The sequence below is a fragment of the Delphinapterus leucas genome, chromosome 1, assembly GCF_059928025.1.
Source record: "Delphinapterus leucas isolate spDelLeu-1000000601 "Yukka" chromosome 1, BTC_Dleu_Yukka2, whole genome shotgun sequence".
Taxonomy (NCBI): Eukaryota; Metazoa; Chordata; class Mammalia; order Artiodactyla; family Monodontidae; genus Delphinapterus; species Delphinapterus leucas.
The window spans coordinates 126,220,358-126,246,949 of NC_143129.1; the positions used below are offsets into that span (position 1 = coordinate 126,220,358).

General features: G+C 35.7%; 1 protein-coding gene across 1 annotated transcript in view; it reads left to right on the forward strand.

The window, feature by feature from the left end:
* Nucleotides 1–1,423: 1,423 nt before the first annotated feature.
* Nucleotides 1,424–26,592, forward strand: part of LRRIQ3 (leucine rich repeats and IQ motif containing 3) — a 232,589-nt gene continuing 207,420 nt past the window's right edge. Inside the window, exons 1-2 of the mRNA XM_089920929.1 lie at nt 1,424–7,887; nt 12,856–13,201. Of these exons, the coding sequence (XP_089777055.1) occupies nt 7,640–7,887; nt 12,856–13,201 (594 nt within the window). The 5' untranslated portion in view covers nt 1,424–7,639. The remainder of the gene's footprint in view (nt 7,888–12,855; nt 13,202–26,592) is intronic.

Consider the following 26,592-nt stretch of genomic DNA (forward strand, 5'->3'; position numbering starts at 1 on the left):
AGGCCCAGAGAAAGGACGAAGAGAGACAAGAGGAAGAAGAAGTAGCTGAAGCACTGAAGAGATTCACGATGCAGGAAATGGCAAGGGGATTTTCTTTGTTTGAGGAGGCAGTTAGTTTTGAGGCACAGGACCTGAACGTAGAATGGTACACGAAGGTTGCAACAGCCATTCAGGATGCAATCCAGTGCTACTGTGTCATCTATGATGAGAAAAAAAGAGCTATTACCCAGACATCACTGGATCATTTTTTCAAGAGGGTAGATAGAGTTGAATCCAGCAAGGAACCAGAACCTGAGCCATCAACATCAGGTGTGAGTGAAATTGCAGCTTGCCCTCCATCTCCTATTGCTGACGATCCTTCAGCTCTACCATCTCCCACCTCCTCTCCCTCATCCAGTCAGTAACTCTTCTTGCCTGTTCACTCGATGACAGCCCCTGTATGCCAGCTGTTGTACTGTACTACTGTACTTTTCAAGGTGCTGTACTGTAAGGTTAAAAATGTTTTCTTTATTTTTTGTTTGTTTTTTATGTATTATTTGTGTGAAAAGTATTATAAACCTATTACAGTACAGTACTATATAGCCAATTGTGTTAGTTGGGTAATTAGGCTAGCTTTGTTGGACTTATGAACAAATTGGACTTACAAACATATTCTTGGAACTGAACTCGTTCATATGTAGGGGACTTACTGTAAAGTGATTATATAGTTGGATTAATATCTGTATTTGTTAATCTTTTATATTTATTGCTCTTGTTCTTTGTACCAGTTATAGCCTTCCATTTTTTTCTGCCTTTTGTGATTTTAATTGAGCATTGTATGATTCTATTTTCTATCTTTTCTTAGCATATCTATTTTACTTCTTTTTTTGCTTTTTAAGCCATTTCCCTAGAGATTGCAATAATCCAAATCCACTCTCACATAACACTATACTACTTCGTATGTAGTATAAATACCTTATAATAAAAAATATTCCTGATTTTTCCTTCCTGTTCCTTGTATCCTTGCTGTCATTCATTTCATTTATACATAGCATAGTTACTTATACAAAAATATATAGTTGACTTCTAAACAACATGGGTATGAACTGTTGGGTCTACGTCTATGTTTTTCTTTTTTTCAATAAATACAGTACTACACAATCTGTGCTGGTTGAAGCCACAGATGCAGAACCTTGGATAGTTTTGTGGAGGGCTCACTATGGGACTTGAGTGTCCATGGATTTTGGTATCTGTGGTGGATCCGGGAACCAATCCCCGGTGGATACTGAGAGACAAATGATTTTTAACTGTGTAAGGGTCTTCACCCCTACCCACAGCCATGTTTTTCAAGTGTCAACTGAGCATATGTATGCATATATAATCAAATAAATTTTTGCTGTTAATGTTTGAACAAACTTTTACCTGCTATATCAACTAAGAATAAGAAAAATAAAAGATTTTTATTTTACCTTCACTTGTGCCTGCCCTAGTGTTCTTCCTTTTTCTTATGTAGATCTGAGTTTCTGAACTATACTATTTTCCTTGTTTCTAAAGGACTATTTTAAACATTTCTTTTAAGGCTGGTCTACTGACAAGAAATTTCCTCAAGTTTTGTTTGTCTGAGAGTCTTTTTTCTCATCCACTTTTGAGGAATAATTTCACAAGGTATAGATTTTTTTGTTGGCAGGATTTTCCTTTCAACACTTTAAATACTTTATTCCACTCTCCTCTTGCTAGCATAGTTTCTTAGGGGAAGTTAGATATAATTCTTATTTTTCCCTTTTTGTAGATAAGAGGTTTTCTCCCTATGTCATCTTTCAGATTTCTTCCTTTATCCTTAATTTTCTGAAATTTGAAAACGATATGTCTAGTTGTATTTTTTTTGGCCTTTTTCCTGCTTGGTGTTTTCTGCTTACTTGATCAGTGGGTTGTATCTAACATTAATTTGAAGAATTTCACCATCATTACTGTTTCAAATATTTTTTATGCTCCTTTGTTCCTTTATCACTTTCTTCTCATTCTGGTATTTCCATTATGCATATTGAACACTTTTTGTAGTTATCCCACAGTTCTGGGATATTCTGTTCTGCTTTTTTCAGTCTTTGTTCTGTTTACTTTTCAGTTTTTGAAGTTTCTATTGACATATTCTCAAACTCAGAGATTCTTTCCTCAGCCACGTCCAATCTACTAAATTAGCTCATCAAAGGCATTCATCGTTTCTGTTATAGTATTTTTGATCTCTAGCATTATTTTTTTTATTCTTTTTTAATTCTATCGCTCTACCTTACACTACCCATCTGTTCTTGTTTGTTTTCTACTTTTCTTCATTCAAGTGCTTAGCATGTTTAATCATAGATGTTTTACATTCCCAGTCTGATATTTCCAACATCTTTGCCATAGCTGATATTGGTTCTTATGCTTACTCTGTGTTTTTTGTCTTTTAGTATGCCTTGTAATTTTTGTTGAAAGCCAGAAATGATGTACTGGTAAAAGGAACTCTTATAAAATACTGATGTGGTGTGATGGTAAGATGTGGGTAGAAAAAAAGTATTCTATGGTTATATGTTAAGGTCTTAGTCTTTTAATGAGCCTGTGACCCTGGGCTGTGGATTTCACAAGTGCTTCTTAGTTTTCCTTACTCTTAGGTGGGCAAGATAGCAAGAGTGGGCTGGAGTTGGGTGCTTCCCTTCCTCCAAATGGAAGGCTAGAGGGAGATGGAGTTGAGTATTTCTCTTCTCCCATGTCAGTTAGGCTCTGATAAAACCTCAGTTGTTTAGTGTCCATTAAATAGTTTCTCTTGAGGGCAGGCCTTATTAAGAAGAGCAGAATTCTCTGGTGTATTTCAAAATTATTTATTTCCTCTCCCCTATGGAAGCATGAGTGGATTTTTGTCCAGTATTCACCCTGAGGACGTGTTAGAGCTCCTGGATGTTAATCTTTCAAAAGCAAGGTGGTCCCTTCATTGACTAGGCCTTCCTGGAATTTTTAATCTCAGAGTTGTCAACACTGTGCCTGCAGTAACTTATCAGTTATAGTTTAGGATTTCCTACCCAGGAGGCACTAGTTCCTCCAGAGATCTCTGCTGGTGAGTTTCTGCTCCTGTAAGTTCTGAATCTCTATATCCACTTACCTGTCTCTCTGATTTTGAGGGTATTGGCTCTCTGTGTGACCTCCCTTTACTGAGGAATCTAAGAAGATGTGTTGATTTTTTTCATTTTGTTCAGCTTTTACTTTTTAGGATGGTGTGACAACTTCTAAGCTCCTTATATGTTGGACTGGAAACCAGAAGTGCCCTAACTTACTTTTTGAAGGGGCAGTCTATGTTGAGTTGTTAATTGAGCTAGGTATTTGCCTTATTAAGTAATACTCATTTTACAGTGCTTGCTATGTGCCAGACAGTGTTCTAAAGCCTTCAGGCCAACTCATTTAGTCCTCACAACAATTATTTCCATCAAATACTATTACTATCCATGTTTTATAGATGAGGAAACTGAGGAACATAATTTGGATACATAACAAATTGAGGATATACATAACTTGCCTGAGGTCACCAAGCTCAGAACAACTTATATTTTATTTTCTTCTTTCTCTAACTACATTATAAACTGGTTCAAATCATCAGAATAACTTCCTCTAAGTAATAGAATGTGGTTGAGGTAAAGCTCTGCCAGATGGGCCTAAACCTTCAGAAGGCCCGACAGGTTCTGTGTTTATACTTTTTGGAGCCCTGTGTCGACCATGTAGAAAGTCTTACTTCCCTATTACAGAAACACATGAATAGACCTGTGAGAGGATGACATCGTGAGTACTGGTGTGGATGGAGAGACCTTAAGATAGTATGGTGAGAGAGACCCGTATATCCCAGCATTCCAGCTGAACCTACCTTCCTGCTCTCCTTGCCAGTGTTTCACATATGTAAATTAGTCACCTTGTAGGTGTTAGTTTGGATGAGCCCCACAAGACTGAATCTTATTAAGTCAACATCCCTTGAAAAAGAGCTGCCCACTTGAACTAAGTTAAGCCACAGACCTGAGAAATAATTAATGGTGTTTTTATTAAGGCAGTAGGTTTAGGGGTGCTTTGTTACACAGTGTAAATAAATGAAAAAAGAATGTGCATTCTTTTTTGCAGGACATTGGATATTGGTTGTAGAAAATTCAAATGGAAGGATTTCAAGGAATTAACAACAAATATTAATCTAAATGAGACATACCTAATTATTTGTACTTAGAAATCTTTTCTTCCAGGTTTATTGTGATATAATTGACATATAACATTATATAAGTTTAATATGTATAATATGATACTTTAATACATATATACATTGCAAAAATGATTACCATGGTAAGGTTCATAATACCTCTATCACCACATATAATTATCTGTTGTTTTTTTTTTCCCGGTGTGTTTGAGGACCTTTAGGATCTACTCTCTTAGTAACTTTTAAGTATACAATACAGTATTTTTAACTATAGTCACCATGCTGTACATTATATTCCCAGAACTTGTTCATCTTATAACTGGAAGTTTGTTCCCTTTAACCAACATCTCCCCATTTCTTGCACCATATTTTGGCCACCAGTGGCATTTATATTGTAGAAAATGGCAGTTTCCTTCTTCTTCATGGCTGAATAATATTCCATTGTGTGTGTGTATATAAAATAGATATCATATTTCCTTTAGCCATTCATCTGTCAGTGGACATTTAGGTTCCCTCCATGACTTAGGCATTGGGACTAAAGAACATGGGGATGCACATACCTCTTCAAGATAATTACTTCATTTTGGGGGGATATATACCCAGAAATGTGATTACTATGTCATATGGTAGTTCCACTTTTAATTTTTCAGGGTACCTCTATACTGTTTACATTGGTACAGCCAACAGTGTACAAGGGTTTCCTTTTCTCCACATCTTTGTCAACACATAATCTTATCTTTTTGAATATAGTCATTTTAAAAGGTGTGAGGTGACAGCTCATTGTGGTTTTGATTTTCATTTTCCTAATGATTAGTGTTGTTGAGCACTTTTTGATGTATCTGTTGGACATTTATATGTCTTCTTTGGAAAAATATCTATTCTGGTACTTAGCCTATTTTTTAATCAGGTTGTTTTTGTTATTATCAGTTTCTACTGATTTGTATGAGTTCCTTTTATATTTTGGAAATTAGCCATTTATCAGATCTATGATTTGAAAATATTTTCTCCCATTCCATAGGTTCCTCTTTATTCTGTTGTTTGTTTGATTTTTTTTTTTTTTGCTGTGCAGAAGCTTTTTAGTTTGTTGCCACAGTTGTTGGTATTTGCTTTTGTTGCCTTTGCTTTTGGTGTCATATCCAAAAAGTCATTACCAGGATGAATGAATGTAAAAGAAACTTTTTTTCCCCTAAGCTTTCTTCTAGAAGTTTTATGGTTTCTGCTCTTACATTTAAGTCTTTGACCCATTTCCAGTAATTTTTTTTTTTTTTTGGTGGTACGCAGGCCTCTCACTGTTGTGGCCTTTCCTGTTGCGGAGTACAGGCTCTGGACGTGCAGGCTCAGCGGCCATGGCTCACGGGCCTAGCCGCTCTGCGGCATGTGGGATCTTCCCGGACCGGGGCACGAACCCGTGTCCCCTGCATCGGCAGGCAGACTCTCAACCACTGCGCCACCAGGGAAGCCCCATCCAGTAATTTTTGTGAGTGGTTTAAGACAGGGGTCCAATTTTATTCTTTCGCATGTGAACATTTCATTCTTAGGCAGTTTTTTCAACACCATTTCTTGAAGATACTGTCCTTTCATTATTGAGTATTCTTGGTTCTTTTGTCAGATATTGTTGTTGCATATTTATGGGTTTATTTCTGGGCTCTCAATTCTTTTGCCTTGATCTATGTGCCAGTTTTTATGCTAGTACCATACTATTTTGATTACTGTAGCTTTGTAATATGTTGTTTTGAATTCAGAAGGTATGAGGCCTCCAGTTTTGTTCTTTCACAAGATTGTTTTTCCTATTTTTTTTTTCGTGGTCCCATATGAATTTTAGAGTTGCTTTTCCTATTTCTGTGAAAAGTGTCATTGAAATTTTGATAGGGATTGCACTGAATCTATAGATGACTTGAGTAGTAGTATGGACATTTTAAGAGTATTAACTGTTGCAATCCATGAACACAAGATAGCTTTCCAATCATTTTTGTTTTCTTCAATTCCTTTCATTAATGTCTTACAGTTTTCAGTGTACAGATCTTTCACCTCCTTGTTTAAATGCATTCCTAAGTACTTGAGTATTTTTGATGCTATTATAATGGGATTGTCTTTATTTTTTTCACATAGTTCATTGTTAACAAATATAAAATGCAGTTGAGTTTTGCATGTTGATTTTGTGCCCTTCAACTTTATTGAATTTTTAAATTAGTTCTAACATTTTTTTGATGGAGTCTTTAGGATTTTCTGTATATAACATCAAGTCATCTGCAAACAAAGACAATTTTACTTCTTCCTTTCTGATTTTATTTCTTTTTCTTGCCTGATTACTCCAGCTAGGATATCCAGTAATGGTGAGAGTGGGCACTTTCTTTTCCCTGATTTTAGAGGAAAGCTTTCAACCTTTCATCATTGAGTATGATGTTAGCTGCACGGTTATAATTTATGGCCTCTGTTATGCTGAATTGCAGTGCTTTTGTACCCACTTTGTTTAGAATTTTTATTTAAGGATGTTAAATTTTTTCAAATGATTTTTCTGCATCTATTGATATGATCATATGATTTTTATCCTTCATTCCATTTATGAGGTTTATCACAATGATTGATTTACATTGTTGAATCATCCTTGTAGCCCTTTATTGCCCCTTAATTTCATTTAGCTGCATTTATCAGCCTTTCTCACAAAGATGATCACTCTCCTAACTTGGGGATTTATCACTCAATGCTCTTCTTTACTTAACAACATCTTTTAACCAAAATTATTATACAAGGTATGTTAGGGTATAGTTTTCTCTTTTTTAAAAAATAAATTTATTTATTTATTTATGGCTATGTTGGGTCTTTGTTGCTGCACATGGGCTTTCTCTAGTTGCGGCAAGCAGGGATTACTCTTTGCTGTGGTGCACGGTCTTCTCATTGCAGTGGCTTCTCTTGTTGCGGAGCATGGGCTTCTGTAGTTGCAGCATGGGGGCTCAGTAGTTGTGGCTTGCGGGCTCTAGAGTGCAGGCTCAGTAGTTGTGGCACATGGGCCTAGCTCTGTGGCATGTGGGATCCTCCCAGACCAGGGTTCGAACCTGTGTCTGCTGCATTGTCAGACAGATTCTTAACCACTGCACCACGAGGGAAGTCTGAGGGGTATAGTTTTCTATGTTTGTTTTAGTTGTATTGCCTAGAGGTGATGTTTTTATCCCAGCTATTTCACTGAATTTCATGTTCTTTAAGTATTTCAGGAAAAAGAAAGTTTTTCTTCCTCTTACTGATTATTTCATTGGTGAGAGAAATGATACATTTTTGAGTTGTAATTATATACATGTTAATATTTAAAATGCTTTGGGATAGAAGGTTTTATGGAAATTATATTCTTAAAAATTTTAACTTTTCTACCCATTTATTCTCACTGTCTATTAGAAAGTATTTTTTTCATATAGATTTATTTTTGAAAGTTGAAAAAAAACGTTCAAAATTTCCCATTTTTCCTAGATGTTTCATGGAACAGTCACAGAAGAGCTAACCAATCATAGAGAATGGAGTCACTATAATGAAAATATAATAGAAGATCAAAAAGATTATGTTTTTGTGAAGTTCAGTGGCCTTCATTTAAAATCTATGGAAAGTTTTCAATCTTGTATCTCTCTTAGAGTGTGCATCTTCTCAAACAATTTTATTACAGATATTCGTCCACTTCAGAGTTGTATAAAATTAGTCAAACTTGATCTCCATGGAAATCACGTAAGCAATAGCCATTTCAGTTATCTGCATATAAATTAAGTTGATATTTAATAAGCACTTACGTTATCTATGTACAGTATTTCTCCCGGGTAGTCTTATATGTGAAATATAAACAATTCAAAACTAAATAAAAAATATATGTAAGCACAAAAATTTTAGGTATAAGCAAACATTTTTGATTTAAAATATCTAGACCAACAGTATGTGATTTGGTTTACTTCTTAAATCCATAGTCTTAAGACTACTTCTTGACTTCTTAATTTTTTAATGATATATAATTGACATAAAGTATTATATTAATTTCAGGTATAAAACATAATGGTTCAATATTTGTGTATATTGCAAAATGATCACAATAAGTCAAGTTAACATCCATCACCAAAGAGTTACAATTTTTTCCTTGTGATGAGAACTTTTAATATCTGCTTTCTTAGCAACCTTCAAATATATAATCCAGTATTATTAACTGTACTCACCCTGCTGTGTATTATATCCCCAGGACTCATTTATTTTATAACTGAAAATTTGTATCTTTTCAGCAACTTCACCATTTCACCCACCCCCTCTGTCTCTGAATCACCAATGAGTTCTCTGTATCTAAGAGTTTGGTTTTTGTTTGCTTTTTTAAATTCCACATGAGTTAGATCATGTGGTAGTTGTCTTTTTCTGTCTGACTTATTTCATTTTGCATAATGCTCTCAACATCCACCATTTTGTTTCAAATGGCATGATTTCATTCTTTTTTATGAGTCAGCAGTAATCCACTGTGTATACACACAAGATTTTCTTTACTTATTCATCTATAGATAGACACTTAGGTTGCTTCCACATCTTGGCTATTATAAATAATGGTGCAGTGAACATGGGGATGTATGTGTCTTTTTGAGCTGGTGTTTTCATTTCCTTGAAATAAATTCCTGGAGGTAGAATTGCCGGATCATATGGAAGCTTTATTTTGAATTTTTTTTTTTTTTAATTGTGGTACGCTGTTGTGGTCTCTCCCGTTGCGGAGCACAGGCTCCGGACACACAGGCTCAGCGGCCTTGGCTCAAGGGCCTACCCGCTCTGTGGCATGTGGGATCTTACCGGACCGGGGCACGAACCCGTGTCCCCTGCATCGGTAGGTGGACTCTCAACCCCTGCGCCACCAGGGAAGCCCTTTATTTTGCATTTTTTGAGGAACCTCCTTGCTGTTTTCATAGTGGCTGCACCAATTTACAATTGCACAAACACTGCACATGGTTCCCTTTTCTCCTCATCCTTGCCAACTTGTTATTTCTTGTCTTTTTGATAATAGCTATTCTAATAGGTGTGAGGTGATTGAATTTGTGGTTTTAATATGCATTTCCCTGATGATTGGTGATGTTGAGTATCTTTTCATGTACCTGTTGGACATTGGATGTCTTCTTTGGAAGAACGTTAACTTAGATCCTCTTCCCATTTTTTAGTTGGATCGTTTGGGTTTTTGCTATTGTGTGAATTCTTTATGTATTTTGGATATTAGCCCCTTCTCAGATATGATTTGCAAATATTTTCCCCCATTCAGTAGGTTGCCTTTTTTTTGGTAAGATTTATTTATTTTTGGCTGTGTTGGGTCTTTGGTTGCGGCACACGAGATCTTTGTTGAGCATGTGGGATCTTTCATTGTGGTACGTGGGCTCCAGAGCACGTGGGCCTGTAGTTTGTGGCACATAAGCTCTCTAGTTGAGGTGCGCGAGCTCAGTATTTGTGGCATGCAGATTTAGTTGCCCCGCAGCATGTGGGATCTTAGTTCCCTGGCCAGGGATCGAACCCACGTGCCCTGCATTGTAAGGTGGATTCTTTAGCACTGGACCACCAAGGAAGTCCCAGTTGCCTTTTCATTTCATTGATGGTTTCCTTTACTGTGCAGAAGCTTTTTAGTTTGACATCATCTCACTTGCTCAGCTTTGTTTTTTTTTAGCCTTTGCTTTTGGTGTCAAATCAAAAAAAATATTGCCAAGACCCATGTCAAGGAGCTTACCACCAATGTTTTCTTCTAGGTGTTTTATGGTTTCAGATTTTGTGTTCAAGTCTTTAATCCATTTCGAGTTAATTTTTGTGTGTAGCATAAGATAGTGGTCAAGTTTCATTCTTTCACAAGTGTCTGTCCAGTTTTCCCAACACAATTTATTGACAAGACTCTTCTTTTCCCTTGTATATTCTTGGTTCCTTTTTTGTAAATCAATTGAACATATATGTGTTGGTTTATTTCTGGGCTATCTTTCTGTTCCATTGACCTATGTGTTTGTTTGTTTGTTTTTAAATGCCAGTACCATACTGTTTTTTTTTTTTTTTACTGTAACTTTGTAATATCCTTGAATTCAGGAAGTGTGAGGGCTCCAGCTTTGTTCTTTCTCAAGATCATTTTGCCTATTTGAGGTTTTCTGTAATTTCATACAAATGTTAGGATTATTTGTTCTATTTATGTGAAAAATGCCACTGAAATTTTGGTATGGCTTGTGTTGAATCTGTAGATTGCTTTGGGTAGTATCAACGTTTTAACAATATTAGTTCTTGCAATTCACAAGCACAGAGTATCTTTCAATTTATTTATGTCTTCTTCAATTTCTTTTCAATATGTCTTATAGTTTTCAGTGTACATATCTTTCACATCCTTGGTTAAATATATTCCTAGGCATTTTATTCTTTTTGATGCAGTTGTGAGTGGGATTGTTTTATTAATTTCTCTTTCTGATAGTTAATACTTAATGTGTAGAAAGTCAACATAATTTTGTGTATTGATTTTGTATTCTGAAATGTTACTGATTTTATTTATTAGTTCTAACAGTTTTTTGTGCAGTATTTAGGGTTTTCCATATACAGGCATACTGCATTTTATTGGGCATCATTTTATTGTACTTCACTGATACTGCATTTTTTACAAATTGAAGGTCTGTGGCAATCTCACATTATCAGATGATGGCTAGCATTTTTTAGCAATAAAGTATTTTTTACTTAAGATATGTACATTGGTATTTTTAGACATAATGCTATTGCACACTTAATAGATTACCGTATAGTGTAAACAACTTTAATATGCAGTGGGAAACCAAAAAATTTTTGTGACTTGCTTTATTGCAATATTTGCTTTATTGCAGTGGCCTGGAACTCAACACACAAAATCTCTGAGGTATGCCTGTATATCATGTAATCTGCAGAAAGTGACAGTTTTACTTTTTCATTTCCAATTTGGTTGCCTTTTGTTCCTTCTTCTTGCCTAATTGCTCTGTCTAGGACTTCTAGCTTCCAGTGCTATGCTGAATAAAAGTGGTGAGAGCGGGCATCCTTGTCTTACTCTTGCTCTTATAGGAAAATATTGTATCTTTTCACCACTGAGACTGATGTTAGCTGTGAGCTTGTCAGATATGGCCTTTATTATGTTGAGGTAGAGTCCCTCTATACCCAGCTTGTTGAGAGTTTTAATCATAAAAGAATGTTGGATTTTTTTTTAACATCTTTATTGGGGTATAATTGCTTTACAATGGTGTTTTAGTTTCTGCTTTATAGCAAAGTGAATCAGTTATACATATACATATGTTCCCATATCTCTTCCCTCTTGCATCTCCCTCCCTCCCACCCTCCCTATCCCACCCCTCCAGGCGGTCACAAAGCACCGAGCCGATATCCCTGTGCCATGCAGCTGCTTCCCACTAGCTATCTACTTTACGTTTGTTAGTGTATATATGTCCATGCCTCTGTCTCGCCCTGTCACAGCTCACCCTTCCCCCTCCCCATATCCTCAAGTCCGTTCTCCAGTAGGTCTGTGTCTTTATTCCTGTCTTACCCCTAGGTTCTTCATGACATTTTCTTTTTCTTAAATTCCATATATATATGTGTTAGCATACGGTATTTGTCTTTCTCTTTCTGACCTACTTCACTCTGTATGACAGACTCTAGGTCTATCCACCTCATTACAAATAGCTCAATTTCGTTTCTTTTTATGGCTGAGTAATATTCCATTTTATATATGTGCCACATCTTCTTTATCCATTCATCCGATGATGGGCACTTAGGTTGTTTCCATCTCCGGGCTATTGTAAATAGAGCTGCAGTGAACATTTTGGTACATGACTCTTTTTGAATTTTGGTTTTCTCAGGGTATATGCCCAGTAGTGGGATTGCTGGGTCATATGGTAGTTCTATTTGTAGTTTTTTAAGGAACCTCCATACTGTGCTCCACAGTGGCTGAACCAATTCACATTCCCATCAGCAGTGCAAGAGTTTTCCCTTTTCTCCACACCCTCTCCAGCATTTATTGTTTCTAGATTTTTTGATGATGGCCATTCTGACTGGTGTGAGATGATACCTCATTGTAGTTTTGATTTGCATTTCTCTAATGATTAATGATGTTGAACATTCATGTGTTTGTTGGCAGTCTGTATATCTTCTTTGGAGAAATGTCTATTTAGGTCTTCTGCCCATTTTTGGATTGGGTTGTTTGTTCTTTTGTTATTGAGCTGCATGAGCTGCTTGTAAATTTTGGAAATTAATCCTTTGTCAGTTGCTTCATTTGCAAATATTTTCTCCCATTCTGAGGTTTGTCTTTTGTGGATGTTGAATTTTGTCAAATACTTTTTCTATATCTATTGTGATGATCGTATGATATTTATCCTTCATTTTGTTAATGTGGAGTATCACTATAACATTGATTGATTTGACCCCCTGAAGTTTTTCATGTAAGGAAAGTATTTTATAAAAGTTTAAAGAGTTTGCTTATTACAAAGGGACTTTTATTGAATGGAGTATATATGTTTGTTTATTTAATTACACTAGTAATTACAGACACCTAGTGTATTTTGCTTTACCCCAGTCATCATTTGGGTAATTAGAAATTCTGTTTTTGCTTACTAATGAGAAATTTGCTATTTGGGAAAATATTGAACTATAGAAGATGTTTAATGTTTTTCCTTTTTCAATGTAATTCATGGAAAATTTGTATTTAACATATTATTATTAATGATATTTCAGATCAAGAGTCTACCAGATACCAGATTTTGGAGTGGATTGAAGAACCTAAAACTTCTCTATCTACATGACAATGGGCTTGCAAAGTTAAAGAATGTATGTATATTATCTGCTTGTCCAAGCCTCATTGCCCTCACTATGTTTGATTGTCCAGTAAGCCTTAAAAAAGGATATAGACATGTTCTTGTCAACAGTATATGGGCTCTCAAAGCACTGGATCATCATGTGATTTCTGATGAAGAAATAATTCAGAGCTGGCATCTTCCTGAAAGATTCAAAACATATAACCACCGACTTTTCTTTAATTTCTGCCCTGCTTTGAAAAAGGTAATTGGCTTCATTACGGTTTCATTTTAAATAAATGTATAGAAGTAAAATTTTAGCTTCTAAATTCTTTACCTAAAATATATAAACCAGTATTTTTTATCATTTACATAAAATATAGTAAACTAGTGAATATATTAGGAATGTCTTATAACTAAAAAATTATAAAAGCTTATATGCCTACTGCTAAAAATTATTGAGTTTAGGATTATCAAATTGTAGAGAAACAAATATTTGACTTTTTTGGGTTTCCATTATGTTTCAATAGCTTTAAGGAGGTATAGCTTACATACTGTAAACTTCACCCATCTTACATGTATGATTCCATAATCTTGGTAAATTAACAGTGCTGTATAACTATCTTCACAATCCAGTGTTAGAAATTCCCACCACTCCACCAGTTTCCTTCCTTCGCATCTGCAGTTAATCCCCACTCCCAACTTGGTCCTAGGTAACCATTGATCTGTTTTCTGTCTCTATTAATTTGTTTTTCTAAACGTTTTATAAAAATGGAATCATAGAATATGTAGTCTTTGTCACCTGCCTTCTTTCACCTAGGGTGGTGTGTTTGAGCCTTATTCATGTTGTAGCATGTATCAGTAGTTTGTTCCTTTTGATTGCTGAGTATTATTCCATTATGTGAATATATTACATTTTCTTTGTTCATTCACCAATGGACATTTGGATTATTTCTAGTTTTTGTTATTATGAAAATGCTGCTGTAAACACCTACTTACATGTCTTTGTGTAGACATATATTTTCATTTTCTTTGGGTAGATACTTAGGAGTGCAGTTGCTGGGACGTATGGTAAGTTTATGTTTAACTTTTTAAGAAACTGAATTGTTTTCTAAAAAGTGTAAACCACTGATGCATGAAGGTTCCATTTTCTGTATGTCCTTGCAAACAGTATTTTCTGTCTTTTGTACTATAGACATTCTAGTAGGTGTAAAGGGTATTTCACAATGGTTTTAATTTGTATATCTCTAAAAAGTAATGATGATGATAAGCATCTTTTCATCTGCTTATTAACTATGTATATATCTTTGGTCCAATGTCTATACAAATTTTTTGCCCATTTTTAAAGTGGGTGTTTGTCTCATTATTGATTTGTAACAGCAGATATCTGGGTATAAGTCCTCTATCAGATAGAAGAATTGCAAATATTTTCTCCTAGCTTGTAGCTTGTCTTTTCATTTTCTTAATGGTCTTTTTTGAAGCAAAAAGTTTTGAGTTTTATGAAGTCCAATTTAGAACTTTTTGTTTTATGGATCATGCTTTTGGTGCTATATCTAAGAACTCTGCCTAATTCAGGGCTAAAAAATTTTTCTTTTATGTTCTAAAATTTTAATAATTATATCTCTGAAATTTATATCTATTTTTGATCTTGAATGAATTTTTTACATGGTGTGAAGTGAGAGTCTAAGTTCATTTCTTGCACGTGGATATTCAATTATACCAGCCCCATTCCCCCAGTGAATTGCCTTGATATTTTTTGTTGAAGATCAGTTGGCCATAAATGTAAGCATTTATTTCTAGACTCTCAGTTATATTCCAGTGGTCTATATAGCTGTCCTTATGGCAGTACTACACAGTCTTGATTACTATAGCTTTGTAGTTAAGTTTCAAAATAGGAAAGTGTGAGTTCTCCAACTTTGCTCTTCTTTTTCAATATTGCTTTGGCTATTCAGGGTTCCTTGCATTTACAAATGAATTTTAGGATCAGCTTGTTAGTTTCTACAATGATTCCTGCTGGGATAGTGATAAGTATTCCATTGAATTTATAGATCAATTTGTGGAGAATTACCATCTTTATAATAGTATTCTTGTCCTTGAACATGAACTGTCATTTTATTTAAGTACTCTTTAATTCTCTCAGTTTTGTTGTTTTCAGTGTACAAGTCTTTCACTTAATTTTTAAAAATTTATTTCTATGCATTTTATTTATTTTTGTGATATTATGAATGGAATCATTTATTAATTTCATTTTGGATTGTTTTTTATAAGCATATAGAAATACAATTAAAATTTTATTTAATCTGATATTCTGCCACTTTGCTATTCTCATTTCTTAGTTTTAGAAGTTTTTGGTTGACTCAGAATATTTGTTTTTTAATTGAAAGTGGATCTGTTTTTTTTTTTCCATATTTGAATGATTCCATTAGGAAATAGTTTATTTTTTTTCAATGTTTAATTCCAGAAATTTGATTATTATTTGGATTTTTAATGGAAGAGGATAAAATATTCAATTTCTAAATAGTTAATATGGTGACATTACATGTTCAAATCACCATTGTATGTTGACTTTTAAAATGTTGAAAGAAGTATTTGGGAAATTTGATATCTAGTTGGAGGTTGCAAAATACTTAAATGGATAGACAAAAATAGAAGAAAACATGCTTCATGTCATATGAATATTAGAGCAAATAAGTCATGTAAGTATTCAAAATCAGTGGTTAATTCTGCAGGTGTTAGACAAGTCAGGTACGTGATATAGAAAGTAAAGATGTATGTTTCAGAACAGTGTTTATAATATGTTGTAAGTATATATAATTCTACATATATACATATATAAACATTGAATATTGATGAAAAATCTAAAAGCATTTGAATATTAATCACATCTGAAAGGATATATAAACAATAAACAGTGATTATACATGGGAAGGCTGGAGATTAGAAAGTTGAAAGACTTTTTATAGCTGCATATGATTCTTTAAAAATTATGAGTATATTAATGATTCTATAATAATAGTTTAAAAAGCATAGGGAAATATAAAACAAGGCAGTATTTAAGTATGGTATCTTAACCAGGACTCTAAAGGAAGAATTTCATTTAGGTATTCTAGTTGTGTGGTATGGTGTAATCAAAGGTAGGAACAGACATGACCCTTTTAAGGACAATCAAAATGACTGAGTTTTGTATAAGGAATTAGTTGGAAATTAGAGACGGGGGGGAGTACTGAAAAGAATCTTGGATGATATACTAAGGAGTTTAGACTTCTTAATAAATGTTATGAAGATCTATTGAAGTAGTTTGAATAGGAAATTAAAAGACATTCTGTCATAGTTGGTGTCTATGAATAACTTGTTTTTATAAATAAAAAGTTTTTTTAAAGGAGATTAATCCAGATTTTACTAGCAGATTAATGGGGATTAGGAGACAGATGAGGGCAGAGAGACCAATTATTGTAGGCCAGAAATGATGTGATTAAGGTTGATACAGGAAGATAGCAGTGGCAAAGAATAAAGAAGACAGCATAAAGTAGAGGACAGACACTAAAAGCCATTGTGGCAGGCACTTCATGTATTTTATTCCTTCATTCCTTTACCAAATATGTATTGAGCACCTAATATGTGAGAGGGATTATTTTGGATTCTGTGGTAAATAACACTGACAAAGGTCCTGCTCTCAGGAACTCCAATGGAAAGACATAGGGAATAAACTTGTAAGCAAAAAACAGTCAATCAGTCAACCATAGAATGTCAGATAGTGTTAATTTCTAAATAAAATAAAATGGTAACATAGGATGAAACGGGTAGAGATTTAGGCTAATACTTCAGCTAGGGTGGATGGGGAAGGACTTTCTGAAAAGTGTTTTATCTATTCATCATATCCTTTGATTTGGAAAGGTATTACTCTTATTTTATGGAAGAAAATTAAATATAGTGGGGTTTAGGAACTTATCTAAGACATCTAGACAGTCATGAAGGTGAGATTTCAGGTCTGTCTTGGTCTTAGTCCTACAATCAACATTACATTACAAAGGACCAGTACAAAGATTTGGCAAGATTTTTTAAAAAATTGATTGAATGCAATAGGAGAAGAATAAGTGAAGAAAGACTCCTCTGGCATTTTGAACTTTGGAAATCAGTAATCAGGGAAATAAATAACCTAGTTAACAGAAATGGTGGCATTTGAAGAGTTTTGGTAGAAAGTTAAGTTTGGTCATGTTTATTTGAGGCAGGATATTGATATTGAGATATCAGCCAGGCATTGGAAATGAAGAACTAAAATTCAGAAATAGTGTTCTAGGTCTAAGATGTAAATCCAATAGTCATTTGCTCGGACTCATAGTTGAAGCCAAACTGTCACACGAAAATGTAGGGATCAATAAAGTCTAAGAGCTAAGGACAGAGCCTTAGAGTGCAGTCTCATTTTGTGCATAGAAAGCAGTGGAAATAATGAGGAAAACAGAGATTGATCCAATGACATAGGGGGAAAAACAGAGACATGGTTTATTACCACTTAAGAGAAAAGAGTGATTTAAAATAGAATAATGTTTTTAAAGAGCCAATAAAAGGTAGCACTGACACAAAACTATTTTGAAAGTCTTTTTGATAGTGAAGAGGTTATTACATCTTTGAAATTTCACTAACTTGTAGGGGTGTATATGAAATTGTAATGGTTAATACGTGATTGCCAAGTATAGAAACTTTTCTGAGAAAATTTTGGACAAAGGAAACATAATGTCTTAACTGTAGACAATACGATTAATGGAAAGCCTTAAAAAAAGTGAGATGATACTATAATGTATTTTTAAGCTGAGGGAAATTAGTTTTAATTTTTTAAAAAGAGGTTGAAAATGTCAAAAAAAAAGGGAATAATTGAAGAAAAATGTTGTGGAGAAAGCATTAATAGAACGCATCACAACTGGAGTAAGCCTGAAAGAGATATAGGTATACCAAATTCCAGCAAAATTTTTATGAGTTGTAGAGATTTAAAGAAATCTATTTGAATAAAAGTTTTTCAGTTTACCTATAAATTTTTATTCATTATTTTTGATAGAAGCAATGTTCTTTTGGTTATTTGTTGATTATTGAAGGATTTTATTTAATTTATAGCAGTATAAACAAACACTTGAGAAAGTAATAAATGACAACCTATGGGGATATTTATTTATTTATTTAGTAGTGTTTGAAATACATTTTCAAAACATTTAGTTCCACTTATTGAGTATAAGAACATTATGAAAACTGAAAAATTATAATAAACCTCATAATATTTCACACAATTTTTTCAATAAGTATTATTCTTTTATCAGAAGGGCATGGACGTAGAAATTTAAGAAGTCTATGTTCATTCTAAAAGAACAAATTAATGTGATTAAAACTTGTGCCTGTTCCCTGGTGGCGCAGTGGTTGAGAGTCCACCTGCCGTTGCAGGGGACACGGGTTCGTGCCCCGGTCCGGGAAGATCCCACATGTCATGGAACGGCTGGGCCCATGAACCAGCCTGTGCGTCCGGAGCCTGTGCTCCGCAACGGGAGAGGCCACAACAGTGAGAAGCCCGCGTACCAAAAAAAAACAAAAACCAAAACAAAAAACTTGTGCCCAGAAGAGGAGCTTCAAGATGGTGGAAGAGTAAGATGTGGAGATCACCTTCCTACCCACAAATACATTAGAAATACATCTACATGTGGAACAACTCCTACAGAACACCTACTGAACGCTGGCAGAAGACCTCAGACCTCCGAAAAGGCAAGAAACTCCCCACATACCTGCGGGGAGAGTGCAGCAGCAGGGGTGCGGAGGGCAAAGTGGAGAGATTCCTGCACAGAGGATTGGTGCCGACCAGCATTCACCAGCCCAAGAGGCTTGTCTGCTCACCTGCCGGGATGGGTGGGGGCTGGGAGCTGACGCTCGGGCTTCGGTCGGATCCCAGGGAGAGGACTGGGGTTGGCTGCATGAACACAGTCTGAAGGGGGCTAGTGCACCACAGCTAGCCGGGAGGGAGTCCAGGATAAAGTCTGGAGCTGCCGAAAAGACAAGAGACATTTTCTTGCCTCTTTGTTTCCTGGTATGGGAGGAGAGGGGATTAAGAGCACCGCTTAAAGGAGCTCCAGAGACGGGCGTGAGCTGGGGATATCAGCATGGACCCCAGAGACGGGCATGAGATGCTAAGGCTGCTGCTGCAGCAAATAAGCCTGTTTGCAAGTACAGGTCACTATCCACACCATCCCTCCCAGGAGCCTGTGCAGCCTGCCACTGCCAGGGTCCCGTGCTCCAGGGGCAGCTTCCCTCTCCCCAGCCCGAGGGAGCCAGAGCCCCCGAAGCTGCTTCCCTCTCCCCAGCCCGAGGGAGCCAGAGCCCCCGAAGCTGCTGCTTCTTTAACACCGTCCTGTCTGAGTGAAGAATAGATGCCCTCAGGCGACCTACACGCAGAGGCAGATCCAAATCCAAAGCTGAACCCCAGGAGCTGTGCGAAGAAAGAAGAGAAAGGGAAATTTCTCCCAGCAGCCTCAGGAGCAGTGGATTAAATCTACACAATCAACTTGATGTACCCTGAATCTGTGGAATACCTGAGGAGACAACAAATCATCCCAAATTGAGGAGCTGGACTTTGGGAGCAACAATATATATATTTTTTTCACTTTTTCTCCTTTTGTGAGTGTGTATGGGTATGCTTCTGTGTGTGATTTTGTCTGTATAGCTTTGCTTTTACCATTTGTGCTAGGGTTCTGTCTGGTTTATTTTTTATTTATTTAAAAAGTTTTTCTTAATAATTATTCCTTATTTTTTTATTTTAATAACTTTATTTTATTTTACTTTATTTTATTTTATTTTATCTTCTTCTTTCTTTCTTTCTTTTTCTTTCTTTCTTTCCTTCTTCTTTTCTCCCTTTTATTCTGAGCTGTGTGGAGGACAGGCTGTTGGTGCTCCAGCCAGGCATCAGGGCTGTGCCACTGAGGTGGGAGATCCAAGTTCAGGACACTGATCCACAAGAGACCTCACAGCTCCACGTAATATCAAATGGTTAAAATCTCCCAGAGATCTCCATCTCAATGCCAAGACCCAGCTCCACTCAACGACGAACAAGTTACAGTGCTGGACACCCTATGCCAAACACCTGGGAACACAACCCCATCCATAGCACAGAGGCTGCCTAAAATCATGATAAGGCAACTGACACCCCAAAACACACCACCAGGCTTGGACATACCCACCAGAAAGACAAGATCCAGCCTCATCCACCAGAACGCAGGCACTAATCCCCTCCACCAGGAAGCCTACACAACACACTGAACCAAACTTAGCCACTGGGGACAGACACCAAAAACAACACAAACTGCAAACCTGCAGTCTGCGAAAAAAAGACGCCAAACACAGTAAGTTAAGCAAAATGAGAAGACAGAGAAACACACAGCAGATGAAGGAGCAAGGCAAAAACCCACCAGACCTAACAAATGAAGAGGAAATAGGCAGTCTACCTGAAAAAGAATTCAGAATAATGATAGTAAGGATGATCCAAAATCTTGGAAATAGAATGGAGAAAATAAAAGAAACATTTAACAAGGACCTTGAAGAACAAAAGAGTAAACAAACACTGATGAACAAAACAATAAATGAAATCAAAAATTCTCTAGAAGGGATCAGTAGTAGAATAACTGAGGCAGAAAAACGGAGAAGTGACCTGGAAGATAAAATAGTGGAAATAACTACTGCAGAGCAGAATAAAGAATAAAGAATAAAAAGAATTGAGGACAGTCTCAGAGACCTCTGGGACAACATTAAACACACCAACATTTGAATTATAGGGGTCTCAGAAGAAAAAGAGAAAAAGAAAGGGACTGAGAAAATATTTGAACAGATGATAATTGAAAACTTCCCTAATATGGGAAAGAAAATAGTTAATGAAGTCCAGGAAGTGCAGAGAGTCCCATACAGGATAAATCCAAGGAGAAACATACCAAAACAAATATTAATCAAACTATCAAAAATTAAAATCAGAGAAAAAAATATTAAAAGCAGCAAGGAAAAAACAACAAATAAAACATAAGGGAATCCCCATAAGGTTAACAGCTGATCTTTCAGCAGAAACTCTGCAAGCTAGAAGGGAGTGGCAGGGCATAGTAAAAGTGATGAAGGAGAAAAACCTTCAACCAAGATTACTCTACCCAGCAAGGATCTCATTCAGACTCGATGGAGAAATTAAAACCTTTACAGACAAGCAAAAGCTAAGAGAATTCAGCACCACCAAACCAGCTTTACAACAAATGCTAAAGGAACTTCTCTAGGCAGGAAACAGAAGAGAAGGAAAAGACCTACAATAATAAACCAAAAACAATTTAAGAAAATGGTAATTGGAACATACATATCGATAATTACCTTAAATGTAAATGGATTAAATGCTCCAACCAAAAGATATAGATTGGCTGAATCGATACAAACACAAGACCCATATATATGCTGTCTACAAGAGACCCACTTCAGCCCTAGGGACACATACAGACTGAAAGTGAGGGGATGGAAAAAGATATTCCATGCAAATGGAAATCAAAAGAAAGCTGGAGTATCAACTCTCCTATCAGACAAAATAGACTTTAAAACAAAGACTATTATAAGAGACAAAGAAAGACACTACATAATGATCAAGGGGTCAATTCAAGAAGAAGATATAACAATTGGAAATATTTATGCACCCAGAATAGGAGCACCTCAATACATAAGGCAAATACTAACAGCGATAAAAGGGGAAATCGACAGTAACACATTCATAGTAGGGGACTTTAACACCCTACTTTCACCAATGGACAGATCATCCAAAATGAAAATAAATAAGGAAACACAAGCTTTAAATGATACATTAAACAAGATGGACTCCATTGATATTTCTAGGACATTCCATCCAAAAACAACAGAATACACATTCTTCTCAAGTGCTCATGGAACATTCTTCAGGATAGATCATATCTTGGGTCACAAGTCAAGCCATGGTAAATTTAAGCAAATTGATATCATATCCTGTATCTTTTCTTACCACAATGCTATGAGACTAGATATCGATTTCAGGAATAAAAACATCTGTAAGAAATACAAACACATGGAGGCTAAACAACACACTACTTAATAACCAAGAAATCACTGAAGAAATCAAAGAGGAAATCCAAAAATACGTAGAAACAAATGACAATGAAAACATGACAACCCAAAACCTATGGGATGCAGCAAAAGCAGTTCTAAGAGCGAAGTTTATAGCAATAAACCCTACCTTAAGAAACAAGAAACCTCTCAAATAAACTACCTAACCTTATACCTGAAGCAATTAGAGAAAGAAGAACAAAAACCCCCAATGTTAGCGGAAGGAAATAAATCACAAAGACCAGACCGGAAATAAATGAAGAAGAAATGAAGGAAACGACAGCAAAGATCAGTAAACTAAAAGCTGGTTCTTTGAGAAGATAAACAAAATTGATAAACCAATAGACAGACTTATCAAGAAAAAAAGGGACAAGACTCAAATCAGTAGAATTAGAAATGAAAAAGGAACAGTAACAACTGACACTGCAGAAATAAAAAGGATCATGAGAGATTACTACAAGCAACTATATGCCAATAAAGTGGACAACATGGAAGAAACGGACAAATTCTTACAAATGCACAACCTTCAGAGACTGAACCAGGAAGAAGTAGAAAATGTGAACAGACCAATCAGAAGCACTGAAATGGAAACTGTGATTAAAAATCTTCCAACAAACAAAAGCCCAGGACCAGATGGCTGCACAGCTGAATTTTATCAAACATTTAGAGAAGAGCTAACACCTTTCCTTCTCGAACTCTTCCAAAATATAGCAGAGGGCGGAACACGCCCAAACTCATTCTACGAGGCCACCATCAATCTGATACCAAAACCAAAGATGTCACAAAGAAAGAAAACTACAGGCCAATATCACTGATGAACATAGATGCATAAATCCTCAACAAAATACTAGGAAACAGAATCCAACACCACATTAAAAGGATCATACACTATAATTAATGGGGTTTATCCCAGGAATGCAAGGATTCTTCAATATATGCAAATCAATCAGTGTGATAAAGCATATTAACCAATTGCAGGAGAAAAACCATATGATCATCTCAATAGATGCAGAAAAAAAAACTTTCGACAAAATTCAACACCCACTTATAATAAAAACACTCCAGAAAATAGGTGTAGAAGGAACTTACCTCAACATAATAAAGGCCATATATGAGAAACCCACAGCTAACATTGTTCTTAATGGTGAAAAGCTGAAACCATTTCCTCTAAGATCTGGAAGAAGACAAGGTTGCCCACTCTCACCACTATTATTCAACATAGTTTTGGAAATTTTAGCCACAGCAATCAGAGAAGAAAAAGAAATAGAAGGATTCCAAATCGGAAAAGAATAAGTAAAGCTGTCACTGTTTGCAGGTGAGATTATACTATAAATAGAGAATCCTAAAGACGCTACCAGAAAACTACTAGAGCTAATCAATGAATTTGGTAAAGTAGCAGGATACAAAACTAATGCACAGAAATCTTTTGCATTCCTATACACTAATGATGAAATATCTGAAGGAGAAATTAAGGAAACACTCCCATTTACCACTGCAACAAAAAGAATAAAATACCTAGGAATAAATCTACCTAAGGAGACAAAAGACCTGTATGTAGAAAATTATAAGACACTGATGAAAGAAATTAAAGATGTTACAAACAGATGGAGAGATATAACATGTACTTGGATTGGAAGAATCAGTGTTTTGAAAATGACTCTGCTACCCAAAGCAATCTACAGATTCAATGCAATACCTATCAAACTACCACTGGCATTTTTCACAGAACTAGAGCAAAAAACTTTACAATTTGTATGGAAACACAAAAGACCCCGAATAGCCAATGCAATCTTGAGAAAGAAAAACGGAGCTGGAGGAATCAGGCTCCCTGACTTCAGACTGTACTACAAAGCTACAGTAATCAAGACTGTATGGTACTGGCACAAAAACAGAAATATAGATCAATGGAACAGGATTGAAAGCCCAGAGATAAACCCACGCACATATGGTCACCTTATCTTTGATAAAGGAGGCAAGACTATACAGTGGAGAAATGACAGCCTCTTCAATAAGTGCTGCTGGGAAAACTGGACAGCTACATGTAAAAGAATGAAATTAGAACACTCCCTAACACCATACACAAAAATAAGCTCAAAATGGATTAAAGACCTAAATGTAAGGCCAGATACCATCAAACTCTTAGAGGGAAACATAGGCAGAGCACTCTATGAGATAAATCACAGCAAGATTCTCTTTGACCCACCTCCTAGAGAAATGGAAATAAAAACAAAAATAAATAAATGGGACCTAATGAAACTTAAAAGCTTTTGCACAGCAAGGTAACCCATAAACAAGATGAGAAAACAACCCTGAGAATGGGAGAAAATATTTGCAAATGAAGCAACTGACAAAGGATGAATCTCCAAAATTTACAAACAGCTCATGCAGCTCAATATCAAAAAAACAAACAACCCAATCCAAAAATGGGCAGAAGACCTAAATAGACATTTCTCCAAAGAAGATATACAGATTGCCAACAGACACATGAAAGAATGCTCAACATCATTAATTGTTAGAGAAATGCAAATCAAAACTACAATGAGATATCATCTCACAGCAGTCAGAATGGTCATCATCAAAAAATCTACAAACAATAAATGCTGGAGAGGGTGTGGAGAAAAGGGAACCCTCTTGCACTGTTGGTTGGAATGTAAATTGATACAGCCACTATGGAGAACAGTATGGATGTTCCTTAAAAAACTACAAATAGAACTACCACACAACCCAGCAATCCCACTACTGGGCATATACCCTGAGAAAACCATAAATCAAAAAATGTCATGTACCAAAATGTTCATTGCAGCTCTATTTACAATAGTCAGAACATGGAAACAACCTAAATGTCCATCAACTGCTGAAAGAGTAAAGAAGATGTGATACATATATACAATGGAATATTACTGAGCCATAAAAAGGAATGAAACTGAGTTATTTGTTGTGAGGCAGATGGACCTAGAGACTGTCATACAGAGTGAAGTAAGTGAGAAAGAGAAAAACAAATACCGTATGCTAACACATACATATGGAATCTAAAAAAAAAAAAAAAAAAGGTCATGAAGAACCTTGGGGCAAGACGGGAATAAAGATGCAGACCTACTCGAGAATGAACTGTAGGATACGGGGAGGGGAAAGGGTAAGCTGGGACAAAGTGAGAGAGTGGCATGGACATATATACACTACCAAACGTAAAACAGATAGCTAGTGTGAAGCAGCCACATAGCACGTGGAGATCAGCTCAGTGCTTTGTGACCACCTAGAGGGGTGGGATAGGGAGGGTGGGAGGGATGGAGATGCAAGAGGGAAGAGACATGGGGATATGTACATATGTATAACTGATTCACTTTGTTATTAAGCAGAAACTAACACACCATTGTAAAGCAATTATACTCCAATAAAGATGTTAAAAACAAACAAACAAACAAAAAAAACTTGTGTCCTATAACACAATGAAGCTGTCTAGAAGGAACCTGTTTATTCTTAACTGACATATAATTTATAGACTTTGGTTTTTTGGTGTCTAGTTGGAAATTACTTATATCTTGAAGAAATGGGAAAACACAAGTACTTCTTCACTATATGAAACCAAAGTAGCTAGAAATTTGAAGTGCTTTTCAATCTAAAAATCTAAAAACATATAGTCGGGGATATATAGTTATAATTTTAAGATAGGAGTGATCTGGGCAAGGAATCAGTGCTATCAATTGGCATTGTTTTTTGATTGCATGTAATAGAGAGCAAGCTAAATGGATTTTATTTTTGTTGTGAAACAAAGAATTTAGAGGTAGGCAGTCCTTCTGTGTAGCTTCTCAAGGAAGTTGTGAAGGACCAAGCTTTATTCTAGCTTCCTGCTATGTTTCTTTAACAAATGAACATTTTCCCTCATAGTAAGTGAGCTTTTTCATGTCCAGGCATGTGCTTACATCAGGCGAAAGGGGATTGTTAGGAACACAAAGCACATGTTAGTTAAGTCTACCTTTTCGTATTAGGAAAAGAGTAGCTCCTCTAGGTATTCCACCTGAAAGACTTCTACCACCAGAACTAGATCACATGGCTAGCATGAGAGAAGAGAATCTTCTATGATGAGTATTTTTACTTGGGCATATTTAATTCTTAAACAAAACCAATGTTCTATTTTTGTTGTTTTGTTTTATTTTTTAAATTTTATTGAAGTGTAGCTGATTTCCAATGTCATGTCAGTTTCAGGTATACAGTACAGCGATAGTTATAGATACTGTATACAGTATGTATTTATATATATGTATAAATGTATATTCTTTTTCAGATTCTTTTCCCTTATTACAAAATGTTGATTGTAGTTCTCTGTGCTATACAGTAGGTCCTTGTTGGTTATCTTTTCTATACATAGAAGTGAGTATATGTTAATCCCAACCTCCGATCCTCCCTCTTTCCCCACTGGTAACCATAAGTTTGTTTTCTTTATCTGTGTTTCGTTTTCTTTGTTTTCTTTTTATATTTCTTTTGTAAATAAGTTCATTTTTTTTATTTTTTAAGATTGCACACATAAGCAGTATA